Source organism: Emiliania huxleyi (genome assembly GCF_000372725.1).
Source record: "Emiliania huxleyi CCMP1516 unplaced genomic scaffold EMIHUscaffold_3, whole genome shotgun sequence".
Lineage (NCBI taxonomy): Eukaryota > Haptophyta > Isochrysidales > Noelaerhabdaceae > Emiliania > Emiliania huxleyi.
This window is the reverse complement of record NW_005199770.1, coordinates 275,486-288,922: the sequence shown is the minus strand read 5'-3', so window position 1 is coordinate 288,922 and position 13,437 is coordinate 275,486. Positions and strand designations below refer to the sequence as shown.

Sequence of the window (13,437 nt, the reverse complement as noted above, 5' to 3'; positions counted from 1 at the left end):
AGGCAAGATCTACCCCTTCCACCAGATGGGCCGCCTCCCCGAGCCGCCTCCGCCGCCGCCGCTGCCGCCGCCGCTGCCGCCGCCGCTGCCGCCTCCCTCTCGCCTCGCGGGCGGCGGGGCGGCCCCTCCCCACGAGAGGCCCTCTCCCCTCGAGGAGCAGTCCTCCTCCCCCCACAGTCCGGCCGCGAGGCAGCCCGCCGCGCCGCCCGAGCCGCCGCCCGAGCCGCTGCTCCGCGACCTCGGCGGAGATTCCATCGGTGGGAGGGTGGAGGCGCTGCTGCCGGCGCTGCGCGAGGGGGTGGCGCGGGTGGACGCGAGCAGCGAAGAGGGGCGCGCCATACGCGCCGCACTCGCCGACGTCGAGGCGACTCTGGCCAAGCTCCGGCAGCAGCAGGAGCAGCAGGGGCAGCAGCAAAGTTGGCAGGGGCAGGGGTGTTGCGCCGCGACCGGAGAGGTCCCGTCGCGGACCGCTGCTGCGAGCGATGCCGTGAGGTGAGTCGTGCATGTGGTGTACAGCCGTCTATACCGGGCACCGCCTCGGTATGTGCCCGGTATACAAAATGCGCCTGCGGGCGGTCGCGGACCCTCACCGCCACAGATCACACCCCCTCACCCAGATCTCACAGCCGTGTCGCGTGTGTGCGTGTCTTTTTTCTTCTCCTGTGTATAGAGTAGGGCGATGCTCTGGTGAGAAATGCCGCCCTGGTCTGTGCGTCTGACGCGAGACGCGGTTTATTCACGGTTCAATTCAAGTGTGAACAGTGAAGGTGAGTTTGAGAGCGCAACACACAACAGAAAAAACAAAATCAAAAAGTCCCGTCGGAGTACGGAGACGACTGTCACTGACCTCAGACCTGTCAGCCTGTGACCTCGCGGGTGACGCCAGTAAAGAAGCGGCCTCCGTCTAGAATCCTACCCTGCGGCGCATGTATCTCAAGGCCCTAGCCCATGTCTCTGCGGATGCAGGTGCGCGTGAGGGCGTCCCGCAAACGTGGCGCTGCTCGTTGACTGGTTAGTTGAGCCAGTCCGCCGCCGTCATCGCGGGTGTTGTATTTTGTCCCGCGATCTGTCGCTTCCGCTCTCTGTCCATCTCCTGCGCCTGCCGTTGCGCTGCGCGGCCGTGCGCCGAGTTGGCGTACTGCTGCGCGCGGCGCTCGGCAGCCTCAGCTGCGGCACGACGAGCGGCGGCGTCGGCGACCGGGTCGGAGTAAGAGCTCTCGCCGCCTCCAAAGCAGGATTCGCAGCAGCCCATGGCCTGGCGCGCCCGCGTTGGATGGGCGGCTCTCTTTATGAAAAGAATTAGCTCTGGCTCCCATCTGTCCTCCAAGCTCCATCCCCAGAAACGAGACAGAAATCGTCGGTCTCGCACCGAAGGGGATAGAAGATCGAGATGTGGATATGGCTTGACACCGACACAAAGCCCTCTGCACCACCCTCGCCCAGGGATCTACAACGCTTTAAGGTCCGACCTGCGGAAACCCGCCTGCGCTCCCGCCCTCTCTCCGCCAGCACACGAATTCACAGCTAGCTTGCGTGAAGCCCAAATGAAGCACTGAGATCGCCCTAGCAGGATGCTCGCTCTCACCTCATCGTCGCTCTCTTTTGCTCCGGCTGTCGCGCCCCGCGCGGCCGTGAGCGGCCCGGTCATGTCGGCCAAGGCCGACCTGGAGGGTGCGCGCAGCCGCCATGCCTCAGCAGCACACACTCCGCCGCCGGCCACCACAACCCACCACGGACACCGCCGGCCGATGCCCTCGGCACTGCACAGAGCTTCCCTGACCGCAGCCGCTTCTTCCGCGCAGCCTTCGCGAAGGAGTGCAACCCAGTGGTGGGGTACTGGGACCCGCTTGGCCTGGCGGATCTGCCGCTCTGGGGCCAGGACCAGGACGCCGTTATCGGTGCGCGCGGCCGCCCTCACGGCGGCAGCCAGTCGGAAGAGAGACGAAGTGAGGCGCCGATCCATCGCCGTCCCTCCGCGCGCAGGCTGGCTGCGCCACTCCGAGATTAAGCACGGCCGCATCGCGATGGCCGGCTTCGTCGGCTACATTGCGCACGCGAACGGCTTCCGCTTTGGCGGCATCGGCCCACAGAATGTGGTGCCGGAGGGCGCGTCGGCGCCGGAGGTGTGGGACTCGATCCCCTTCCTTGCGAAGCTCCAGATCATCGGCGCGATCGGCGTCCTCGAGCACATCTCCGAGGACAAGAACTTCCTCGCCGCCGACGGCATGAAGGCGCCGTCGCCCCCACAGCTGTCGGCCTCGCGCCGGCTGCAGCCTCGCGGCAGCTTTCGCGCGGCGTGCGGCAGACGGCGGCGAGAGCTCATCCCTTGCCCCCCCCCCCCCTCCCCACCGCGCCCGCAGCACTACATGCGCGGCGGCAAGCCCGGCTACTTCCCCACCTTTTCTGCCAACGTGCACCCGATGCCACTCAACCTCTTTGACCCGTTCAAGTGGAGCAAGAACGCGTCGCCCGAGAAGAAGGCAAAGGGGCTCGTCACCGAGACCAACAACGGCCGCCTCGCGATGCTGGGCCTCTTCGGCGCGCGCCCGCGACGCCACTACTCCCCCAACCCCCCTACTCTTAGAGCCCACTGGGCGGGGGTGCCGGGCCGGTGCCGGCAGTGCCACGCAGCGGTAGACGCGCTGCGAACGCGTGCGCTCCGCCGCCGACGCCCCCGCGCCCCCGCCGCAGGCTTCCTCTCCGAGTCGAAGATCCCGGGCTCCGTCCCCGCCCTCTCGGGCATCATCCCCAGCTACGACGGCGACTACATGCAGCCCTTCCTGCCGACGGGCCCCGACACGAGCCTCTGGACCATCGGCAACCTCTGGGCCAACTAGAGCGGCGCGCAGCCGCTCTCCAGAGCGCGGGAAAGGCTGCGGACCCCGGTTCCGAGCGCTCTTGTGCAGCGCGCGCACTTGCCCCGAGGCGGCCGCCGCTCTGCCCCTGCGTGGTCGTTGTGCTTGGTCCGCTGCGCCGAGATAGTCACGAGTACAAAATTCATTCACCTCTCTTCTGCCGCCGCCTTGTGGTTTCTTCTCTCAGCACTGCTCGAGCAACCAACCCTCGGCGCGAACACAGTCCAGATATCAACCGACTGATAGACATAGACACATGGCCCGGGTCGTGGATGAACACACCTCGACGGTGGCCATCAGCGGGATAACGTGCGGCGGCTGCAAGGAGATCGTCCGGCAGGCTATCCTCGGCGTCGAGGGCGTCGTCTCTTGCTCGGTTGATGTCTTGGCGGGTGAGGCGACCATCCGTGGGTCGGTGTCGCGCGAGGCGCTCAGCGCGGCGCTCGAGGCCACGGGCAGGGTGATTCTACCGCCGGGCTGCTCGCTCACAACGCTGCGCGTTGGCGGGATGACGTGCGGTCACTGCAGCGCGCGCGTCGAGGAGGCGCTGCGCGCCGTCGAGGGGGTCGCCTCGGCCACGGTCAACCTCGAGGCCGGCCTGGCGACAGTGGTCGGGTCGGCGGCGGCGGCGGAGCTGGTGGCGGCGGTGGAGGGGGCCGGCAAGAGCGCCGCCGTCACAACCTCGCCCCCGCCGGCTGCGCAGCTCTCGCCGCCAGACTCACCGGGCTCTGATGCCGCCGCCGCCACCGCTGCCGCCGCTGCCACCGACGCAGCCGGCCATGCCCCTGCGTCGCGCACCACAACGCTGCGCGTTGGCGGGATGACGTGCGGTCACTGCAGCGCGCGCGTCGAGGAGGCGCTGCGCGCCGTCGAGGGGGTCGCCTCGGCCACGGTCAACCTCGAGGCCGGCCTGGCGACAGTGGTCGGGTCGGCGGCGGCGGCGGAGCTGGTGGCGGCGGTGGAGGGGGCCGGCAAGAGCGCCGCCGTGGCGGAGAGCGGCGTGGCAAAGGATACGGTGGCGGCGGTCCGTCGGCCGGCCCCCACCCGCGTGGTCTCGGTCATTGTCGAGGGCATGGTTTGTGTCGGCTGTCGGGCGACACTCAAGCGAGTCCTTGGGGCGCTGCCCGAGGCCTCCCCCCCCCCCCCCCCCCCCCGCCCCCTCCCCCCTCCTCCTCCCCGCCTCCATCTCCCGCCCCCCCTTCTCACTTCCTCCCCGTCCCTCCCGAGGTTGACTACGTGGCCGTCAACCTGATCTCAAAGATAGTGACCGTCAGCGGCGCCGTCACCGCCGAGCGGCTCCTGCCCGCCATCGCCGCCGCCGGCAGGCGCGTGTACCCTCGTCTCCGTCGCCCCTGCCTCGCCCATCACTGCTACCGCTGCGCTGCCGCGCCAGTCGTGCCCGCCTGTCGCCGCCACACCTCCCCTCCCCACGCTCGCACACCCGATCCCTGTCGCAGCTTTGTCGCGCGGCCGGCGCCCGCGCCCGCGGCCTCGGAGGAGCACGCGCCGCGGGTCGTGCGGCTGCGCGCGGAGGGGATGGTTTGCAACGGCTGCCGCGCAAAGGCTGCGTGGCGGCGCGGCACGGGTGTCGCGAGGTGCGTCCCTCCACGCCCCGACGTGTGAGCAGGTGGAGCGCGCGGTGCGGATGGTGGGTGGCGTCGAGGGCGTCGTCCGCCACAGCCTCGAGACGAGCTTCCTAGACCTTTCCTAGACCTTTCTTGGAACCTTCCTGTAGGCGTCGTCCGCCACAGCCTCGAGACGAGCTTCCTAGACCTTTCCTAGACCTTTCTTGGAACCTTCCTGTAGGCGTCGTCCACCACAGCCTCGAGACGAACGAGCTTCCTAGACCTTTCCTAGACCTTTCTTGGAACCTTCCTGTAGGCGTCGTCCACCACAGCCTCGAGACGAACGAGCTTCCTAGACCTTTCCTAGACCTTTCTTGGAACCTTCCTGTAGGCGTCGTCCACCACAGCCTCGAGACGAACGAGCTTCCTAGACCTTTCCTAGACCTTTCTTGGAACCTTCCTGTAGGCGTCGTCCACCACAGCCTCGAGACGAACGAGCTTCCTAGACCTTTCCTAGACCTTTCTTGGAACCTTCCTGTAGGCGTCGTCCACCACAGCCTCGAGACGAACGAGCTTCCTAGACCTTTCCTAGACCTTTCTTGGAACCTTCCTGTAGGCGTCGTCCACCACAGCCTCGAGACGAACGAGCTTCCTAGACCTTTCCTAGACCTTTCTTGGAACCTTCCTGTAGGCGTCGTCCACCACAGCCTCGAGACGAACGAGCTTCCTAGACCTTTCCTAGACCTTTCTTGGAACCTTCCTGTAGGCGTCGTCCACCACAGCCTCGAGACGAACGAGCTTCCTAGACCTTTCCTAGACCTTTCTTGGAACCTTCCTGTAGGCGTCGTCCACCACAGCCTCGAGACGAACGAGCTTCCTAGACCTTTCCTAGACCTTTCTTGGAACCTTCCTGTAGGCGTCGTCCACCACAGCCTCGAGACGAACGAGCTTCCTAGACCTTTCCTAGACCTTTCTTGGAACCTTCCTGTAGGCGTCGTCCACCACAGCCTCGAGACGAACGAGCTTCCTAGACCTTTCCTAGACCTTTCTTGGAACCTTCCTGTAGGCGTCGTCCACCACAGCCTCGAGACGAACGAGCTTCCTAGACCTTTCCTAGACCTTTCTTGGAACCTTCCTGTAGGCGTCGTCCACCACAGCCTCGAGACGAACGAGCTTCCTAGACCTTTCCTAGACCTTTCTTGGAACCTTCCTGTAGGCGTCGTCCACCACAGCCTCGAGACGAACGAGCTTCCTAGACCTTTCCTAGACCTTTCTTGGAACCTTCCTGTAGGCGTCGTCCACCACAGCCTCGAGACGAACGAGCTTCCTAGACCTTTCCTAGACCTTTCTTGGAACCTTCCTGTAGGCGTCGTCCACCACAGCCTCGAGACGAACGAGCTTCCTAGACCTTTCCTAGACCTTTCTTGGAACCTTCCTGTAGGCGTCGTCCACCACAGCCTCGAGACGAACGAGCTTCCTAGACCTTTCCTAGACCTTTCTTGGAACCTTCCTGTAGGCGTCGTCCACCACAGCCTCGAGACGAACGAGCTTCCTAGACCTTTCCTAGACCTTTCTTGGAACCTTCCTGTAGGCGTCGTCCGCCACAGCCTCGAGACGAACGAGCTTCCTAGACCTTTCCTAGACCTTTCTTGGAACCTTCCTGTAGGCGTCGTCCACCACAGCCTCGAGACGAACGAGCTTCCTAGACCTTTCCTAGACCTTTCTTGGAACCTTCCTGTAGGCGTCGTCCACCACAGCCTCGAGACGAACGAGCTTCCTAGACCTTTCCTAGACCTTTCTTGGAACCTTCCTGTAGGCGTCGTCCACCACAGCCTCGAGACGAACGAGCTTCCTAGACCTTTCCTAGACCTTTCTTGGAACCTTCCTGTAGGCGTCGTCCACCACAGCCTCGAGACGAACGAGCTTCCTAGACCTTTCCTAGACCTTTCTTGGAACCTTCCTGCTGTAGGCGTCGTCCACCACAGCCTCGAGACGAACGAGCTCTCCGTGCGCGGGGCGGCGCCGGTGGAGGCGCTGCTGGCGGCGATCGGCGCTGCCGGGTGCACGACCCGCCGCCCGCGACTCGCCCGCGACACGTCCACGACACGTCCACGACATGTCGGGTAGGTACGAGGCGGCGCTCGTCGGCGACGACAGCTCCGAGTCGGTTGGCGGCGGCGATGGCTTGAGCCAGCCGCTGCTGCCGGCGGCGTCGCCGCTGGCGGAGGATTCGAGCGCGGTGTACAGCAGGGAGGTCACCCTCGCCCTCGGAGGGATGACGTGCGCGTCGTGCGTGTCCGCGGTGGAGGGCGGGCTCAAGGCGCTGCCGGGCGTGGAGGGCGCGAGCGTCTCGCTCATGGCGATGAGCGGGCACGTCAAGTGCGACACTTCCTAGACACTTCCTAGACACTTCCTAGACACTTCCTAGACACCTCCTAGACACTTCCTAGACACTTCCTAGACACTTCCTAGACACTTCCTAGACACTTCCTAGACACTTCCTAGCGGGCACGTCAAGTGCGACGGGCTGCGCGCGAGACGGGCCACATGCCGCCGGCACGGCTCCCGCCCCGCCCCCCGCACCTCTCCTGCAGGTACGACGAGCGGCTGGTGGACGTGCCGACCATCGTCGCAAAGGTGAGCGCGCTCGGCTACAGCGCGGAGCCGCAGGCGGGCGACGAGGCGGCGGGGGCGGCCGCACGCTCCTTCGGGCGCGAGGCGGCCTACTGGCGCCGCCGCTTCTGGCTGAGCCTCCTCTTCACGCTGCCCGTGTTCCTGCTCTCGATGGTGCTCAAGCACACCGCGGCCACAAAGGCGAGAGGCCTCGCCGCGGCTGCCTTCGCTCCCCCTCCAGCTGCCTCTCCCTCCCTCGCTGCTTCTGCGGCCGCCGCTCCCACCGCCGCTCTCGCCCGCCCCCCCACCCCCCACCCCCCACCCCCCGCCCCGCCCCCTGCCCAGGCGGCGCTGTCCGCCGAGGTCTTGCCGGGGCTGACCGTGCTCGTCCTCGTCAACTTGCTGCTCACCACGCCGGTGCAGTGCTTCTTCGGCCTCCCCTTCCACCGCGGCTGCCTCGCCTCGCTGCGCCACCGCACCTTCAACATGGACGTCCTCGTCTCGCTCGGAACCTTCGCCGCATACGGCGCACGCTACGATCGCCCTCCGTTGCGCACGCGACGCGTGCACCTCCACCGCACGCCCGCCGCGCGCCGCGTAGGCTACTCGATCGTCTTCCTCATCGTCGCGCTGGCCACCAAGGGCGCGCAGGGCAAGGGCAACGAGCAGTTCGAGACGGCAGCGATGCCCCTCGGGAGCGGGCCGGCGGCGGGCGGCCTCTCTTCACGCCTCCGCGCGCGAGTAGGCGGCGATGCTCATCACCTTCCTGTTGCTCGGCAAGTTCCTCGAGTCGGCCGCCAAGGGGCGCGCCTCCTCCGCAATCTCGCAGCTGCTCAACCTGCAGCCGCCCACGGCGCTGCAGCTCACGACCTGCAAGGACATCGAGCAGGCTGCCCGCCGAGGTGGCCGTCTCTGGCTGCGGCGCGGGCACGTCCGTGACGCGCCCGCGACACGCCCCTCAGGTGCCCGCCGAGGTGCCCGTCTCCGGGCTGCGGCAGGGCGACGTTGTCAAGGTGCTGCCGGGCGCGCAGGTGCCGGTGGACGGGCGCGTGCTGTAGGAAGTGTCTAGGAAGTGTCTAGGAAGTGACTCGATGCAGGTGCCGGTGGACGGCCGCGTGCTGTACGGCGTCTCCGCGGTGGACGAGTCGATGATCACGGGCGAGTCGCTGCCGCAGCCCAAGCGGTCCGACGACCGCGTCGTCGGCGGCACCATCAACGGCTCCGGAGTGCTGTATGTGCTCGTCACGGCCGTCGGCGCCGACTCGACGCTGGCGCAAATCATGCGCGTCGTGGCCGACGCGCAGCACCGCAAGCCGCAGATCCAGGCCTTTGCCGACCGCATCTCGGCCGTGTTCGTGCCCGTCGTCATCGGCATCGCCGTCGCCACCTGGGCGGCGTGGGCCATCACCGGCGCGGTGGGCGCCATGCCGCGGCCGGACGGCAACACGACCAGCCCGATGGGCACTCTCCAGGTCGACGACGACCAGCTGCTTGCCTTCATGTTTGGCTGCGCCGTCCTCGTGATCGCCTGCCCGTGCGCACTCGGCCTCGCCACGCCGACCGCGGTCATGGTTGCGGGCGGCGTCGGCGCGGCGCACGGCATCCTCATCAAGGGCGGCGACGTGCTCAGGCTAATTTATTATTACTTAGTCAATTTATTAATTAGGCATCCTCATCAAGGGCGGCGACGTGCTCGAGCGCGCGGCGGCGGTGAGCGCCGTCTGCTTCGACAAGACGGGCACGCTCACGAGTGGCAAGCTCGCGGTGGCACGCGTGCTACATTGGGCGGGCGGCGTGTCTGAGGAGGCGCTGCTGCGCGCCGCGGGCTCCGCGGAGCGCGGCTCGGAGCACCCGATCGCGCGCGCGCTGACGGCGCACGCGCAGCTGCGCGAGGTGGGGACGGTCGAGCCGACCGACTTCGTGGCGGCGGCGGGGCAGGGGCTGCAGTGCCTCGTGGACGGGCGCGCGGTGCTGCTCGGCAACCGCTCGTGGATGGGCGAGAACGGGCTCTTCCTCACCGCGGAGCAGGAGGGCGAGGTGGCGGCCCTCGAGCGGCGGGGACACACCGTTGTCTTTGTCGCGCTTGAGCCCACCGCCGACGCCTCCCACGCCACCGCCGCCGCTACCGCCGCCACTGCCGCCGCCGCCACCGACGCAGCCGGCCATGCCCCTGCGTCGCGCACCACAACGCTGCGCGTTGGCGGGATGACGTGCGGTCACTGCAGCGCGCGCGTCGAGGAGGCGCTGCGCGCCGTCGAGGGGGTCGCCTCGGCCACGGTCAACCTCGAGGCCGGCCTGGCGACAGTGGTCGGGTCGGCGGCGGCGGCGGAGCTGGTGGCGGCGGTGGAGGGGACCGGCAAGAGCGCCGCCGTGGCGGAGGCGGAAGACGGACCGCCGACGCTGCTCCTCGCCGGCGCGTTGGCCGTGGCGGATTCGCTCAAGCCCGACGCGCGCCCGGTGGTGAAGCAGCTGCAGCAGCGCGGCATCGAGGTGTGGATGATCTCGGGCGACAATGAGCGCACCGCAGCGCACATCGCGGCCGAGGCTGGCCTGCACGCCGCGCGCGTTGTGGCGGGCGTCAAGCCCGCCGGAAAGCTCGCCAAGGTGCAGGAGTTGCGCGAAGCCGGCGCCAAGATTGGTTTCGTGGGCGACGGCGTCAACGACGCGCCCGCGCTTGCGGCCGCCGACGTCGGCATCGCGGTCGGGTCGGGGACGGACGTGGCTATCGAGACGGCAGACGTGGTCCTGATGAAGAGCTCGCTACAGGACGTCGTCACGGCGCTCCACCTCTCGCGCGTCGCGATGCGTCGCATCCGGTCAGTGCCCAGCCACCTCCGCGAGGCGCCGTCTCCCCTCGCTGCGTCCCTCATCCCAATGTGTCCGCGATACGTCGTCAGGATCAACTTTGTCTGGGCCTTCATCTACAACGTGGTTGGCATTCCGCTCGCCGCCGGCGTGCTCTACCCCGGGCTGCACATCCAGTTCCCGCCGATGTTTGCGGGCGCGGCGATGGCCCTCTCCTCGGTCTCGGTTGTCTGCTCGTCGCTGCTCCTCCGCCTCTACCAGCCGCCAAAGCCGCTGCCCCTCGCGCGCGGGACTACCGTCGAGCCGGCAGACCCGCGCGCGTACGGCCGCTTCGACTCTGCCACCGACTCCGAGGGCACAGAGGTGCTGAGCTTGCGCGCGTCGCAGTGCTCGCAGCCCGAGCGGGCGAACGATCCCGAGGCCCCTCTCCAGGCTGCGCCGGTGGCGTCGATGCGTGTCTGACGCTGGTGCGTGCGCGGAGCCTCCAGAGCGCGGCGGCACACGCGGTGAAGCCATCGGGTTACGGGTAGAATGCGAGCGAATCACGTGCTCGGGGACGGCCCACAACGTGTAGAGATAGCGGACGTACTGTAGAGGGAGGTAAAGGTCTCGGTTAGGCCTGGCCAGGGGGGGGACGTAGGAGCGGTTGTCAAAAGGTAGAGGAGCTTCTCGGGTCCGAGGGCCGCCTCAACTGGAGTAGGGAAATTTGGATTTTGGTCAAACGCCTGCTGGGGGCAGCTTCGCGGAAGTATTCACCGGAAGCCAGATGATCCCCCAGCAGGCACACACACACAGAGGTGACAGGGGATGGTGGTGGGTTCAAGCAAAGAAGGGGAGGGAGAGAGCGACGCGGCGAGCGCAGGCGGCGAGCGTGCACGTCGCCTGTGCGGCGTCTTGTTCACTCCCCTTTGAGCTACCTTTGTGCCCCCTTAGGGGCACCCCTCCTGCGCTGCGCGTATGGTCACCCCTCCCTTCCGCCCTGTTGTTTTGGATGCCCCGCTCCGAGAAAGCATGTCTCGCAGCTGCGAGAAAAGACCTTCTCGGGTCCGAGGGCCGCCTCAACTGGAGTAGGGAAATTTGGATTTTGGTCAAACGCCTGCTGGGGGCAGCTTCGCGGAAGTATTCCGGAAGCCAGATGATCCCACTTGTCAACAGCAGGCGCCAGCGCCAATCAAATCTCCCTAGTGATGTTGACAACGGGCAAGTCGAGATGGGCAATTTGACCATGAGTCGTTCATCGGGGATGAACTCCACGTAGTAGTTAATGGATTCCGATCGGCCAACCGTCTCGCGACAGTGCCACCAAGAACAGTGGGAGGGCTTTACCGACCCGACTCGGCTGAGCCGTCGGTGCCCGCCGCCCTCGCACGCCCATAGGACGACGATGACGACAGCAGGAGCTCGGCGCGAGCCGATTTAACTCCTGCCCCATTGTTGTAAGGTGCGTATGGCTCGGAACGTGAAGCGATGTAGTAGCTCGAATTGGCGTGAACACCGGCTTGCTGCGCGGCGGGTCAACCCCATTATGCGCAGTCATCCGGAATTCACCCAATCGTTGAGCTGAGTTGCCCCGACGGTAGGATGCCGTGTCAGCTGGGCGCTAGGCGCCCCGCCGCACTGGCGCAGGGCGCGACGGCAGTGGCGGCGGTTTGTGCTGACGGCGGCAGCGCTTCGAAGCGGGAGCGACGGGCCACTGTCAGGACAAATCGTCGGGCGCCAGGCAAAATGCGGGCGCGCTGCCGCCGCGGCGCGAACGAGCCCGAGCGAGGCGCGCGCCAGCGCCGCTCGCCGAGCCGCCGTCGGCGGTAGCGGACCGCGCCAGAGACTGGCCGGCGAGCGAGCGCGGTCGACGAAGAGGTGAAGCGCCCGCGACAGCAGGATGAACTGGCGGGCCAGATCGTCGGGCGCCAGGCAAGGAGCTCGAGCGCCCCCAGCGTGTTAGCGAAGCGAAGCCAGCGTGCCATGGTTGCCGACGGCTCACCTATAGGTGTATATTACAGAGCCATCACCGAGGCTGGCTGAATTTTAGAGCCATCACCTTGGGCTGGTCCGGTATTTGGGGGCTGGAGCCGTCGCCCAGGCCGATGGAAGGTATTTTAAGGACAGTCACCCAGTCCGATGGAAGGTAGTTTATCGCCGTCACCCAGGCGCAGGATGCTTTACGCCGCATTCCCGGCGACCTTCCATGTGGGCTAGCTCCGTGGGCCAGCTCCGTGGGCCAGGCAGGGGCGACGCCGCGAGAGGGCGGCGGCCGAAGGGGCGTTCACGAGGATGCGCAAAGTGGATCGCAAAGTGCCAGCCAGCGCGAGGTCGAAGATGCCGGCGCGCTCGTCCGGCGTGTGGCACGGCGAGCTGAGGATGGTGCGCTCGAAGTCCACGAACGGGGCGCTGGAGAACTCCGCGTCCAGGCTGCCAAAAGCCAGCCCGCCTCCCCCGTCACCTCCGTAGGCGCCCGAGCGAGAAGGGGCCGTGTCTGTTGCAGCCACCGCACTCGGTGAGCGCAGCGAGGCGGCTTGTTCGACCAGCGCGGCCACCACGGACTGCGGGGACGCGCCGTTGGCAGAGGCAGCGGCCAAGACAGCCCGCCTCGGGGCAAGCGAGGCCTCCACGCGCCGCACGGCGGTGGCAAGCGGCGTGGTGGGCGCACTCATGCGCGCGTCCGGCAAGAGCGCGGTTGCGAGGGCGAACAAGAGGTCGCGCGCTTCCCCCCCCCCCGCCGGACGTCGCCAAGGACTGAGAGCAGTAGCGGGGCGCCGGGGGCGAGCAGGTAGAGGCGCTTATCCTCGACGCTGCGGCGGCCAGCGTCGCCGCGCAAGTAGGTCGCCGCATCGCGCGCCTCCTCCAGCCACTGCGGCCCCGCAACGTTGGGGGCGCAGAGCGAAGGGGGCAGCGCGCCCTCCAGCGCGAGCACGTAGTCCTTAAAATAGCTCGCCAGTAGTTGCGGGTTAGCACTCGGGGGGTCGGAGGCCGTACGCGGAGATGCAGCCGCTGGCGAGAAGGTAGGGCCGCGCGCGCAGCCGCCGCCGGCCTCGCCGCAGACGCCGCGGCGCTGGCTCGGCGAGGCGCCCCGCGCTGCGCATGAGCAGCATCCCCCGCCAGCGCGGCCGCGGCGGCGAGGCCCCCCACCGGGAGGAGATAGGGCTCTTTCACCTCCAGCGCCGCTGGCGACACATCGAGGCGGTCGATCGCCAGCTGTAGTGCAGCCGAAGAGGAGAAGGGGGCCGCGTCGAGGAGCCCGCACGTGAGCAGCTCGTTCAGGAAGCGAGCCCACGCGGTTCCGGTGAGAGCGAGGTCCAGCGGGCAGACCATCGGGGCGGGAGTACCGGCGGGGGGCGCCGCGAGGCGCAGCCGCCGGCCAAAGACGCGCAGCATCGCGTGGTGCGGAAGCTGCACGCGCGCTGCTCCGCTCGGCGCAGACGCAACCGGCCCCCAGCGGAGGACGGCAGTAGCCACCACCAGCGGGTGGGCAGCGGGGCCCTGGACGGGGGCGTCGGGCCCCGCGGGAACCCAGTGCAAAATCAATCGGGGGGGACGGCCCGCGGCCATCCCGCCCCGAAAAGGGGCCAAACGCCGCTTCCCAAAAAACCCCCCTTTTATTC

General features: G+C 67.4%; 5 protein-coding genes across 5 annotated transcripts in view; 4 read left to right on the top strand and 1 right to left on the bottom strand.

The window, feature by feature from the left end:
* Positions 1 to 3,013, top strand: part of Lhcf14 (light harvesting protein) — a 4,711-nt gene extending 1,698 nt beyond the window's left edge. Inside the window, exon 5 of the mRNA XM_005775093.1 lies at positions 2,692 to 3,013. Within this exon, the coding sequence (XP_005775150.1) occupies positions 2,692 to 2,837 (146 nt within the window). The 3' untranslated portion in view covers positions 2,838 to 3,013. The remainder of the gene's footprint in view (positions 1 to 2,691) is intronic.
* Positions 3,014 to 3,111: 98 nt separating this feature from the next.
* On the top strand, positions 3,112 to 8,091 carry EMIHUDRAFT_195043 (hypothetical protein; the record flags this gene model as incomplete). The annotated part of the gene is made up of 7 exons (XM_005775092.1): positions 3,112 to 3,373; positions 6,390 to 6,445; positions 6,585 to 6,799; positions 7,015 to 7,207; positions 7,397 to 7,657; positions 7,779 to 7,964; positions 8,032 to 8,091. The coding sequence occupies 7 exons, from the start codon at positions 3,112 to 3,114 to the stop codon at positions 8,089 to 8,091; spliced, it is 1,233 nt and encodes a 410-aa protein (XP_005775149.1).
* A 33-nt stretch (positions 8,092 to 8,124) lies between these two features.
* EMIHUDRAFT_195042 (hypothetical protein) lies at positions 8,125 to 8,695 on the top strand (the record flags this gene model as incomplete). The annotated part of the gene is made up of 2 exons (XM_005775091.1): positions 8,125 to 8,547; positions 8,684 to 8,695. 2 exons carry the CDS (start codon positions 8,125 to 8,127, stop codon positions 8,693 to 8,695), a joined length of 435 nt encoding a protein of 144 aa, XP_005775148.1.
* Positions 8,696 to 9,781: 1,086 nt separating this feature from the next.
* On the top strand, positions 9,782 to 10,401 carry EMIHUDRAFT_349470 (hypothetical protein; the record flags this gene model as incomplete). Its single annotated transcript, XM_005775090.1, has 2 exons — positions 9,782 to 9,849; positions 9,931 to 10,401. The coding sequence occupies 2 exons, from the start codon at positions 9,782 to 9,784 to the stop codon at positions 10,298 to 10,300; spliced, it is 438 nt and encodes a 145-aa protein (XP_005775147.1). The 3' UTR covers positions 10,301 to 10,401.
* Positions 10,402 to 12,030: 1,629 nt separating this feature from the next.
* On the bottom strand, positions 12,031 to 13,147 carry EMIHUDRAFT_195039 (hypothetical protein; the record flags this gene model as incomplete). Its single annotated transcript, XM_005775089.1, has 3 exons — positions 12,031 to 12,441; positions 12,561 to 12,755; positions 12,989 to 13,147. 3 exons carry the CDS (start codon positions 13,145 to 13,147, stop codon positions 12,031 to 12,033), a joined length of 765 nt encoding a protein of 254 aa, XP_005775146.1.
* Positions 13,148 to 13,437: the final 290 nt, after the last annotated feature.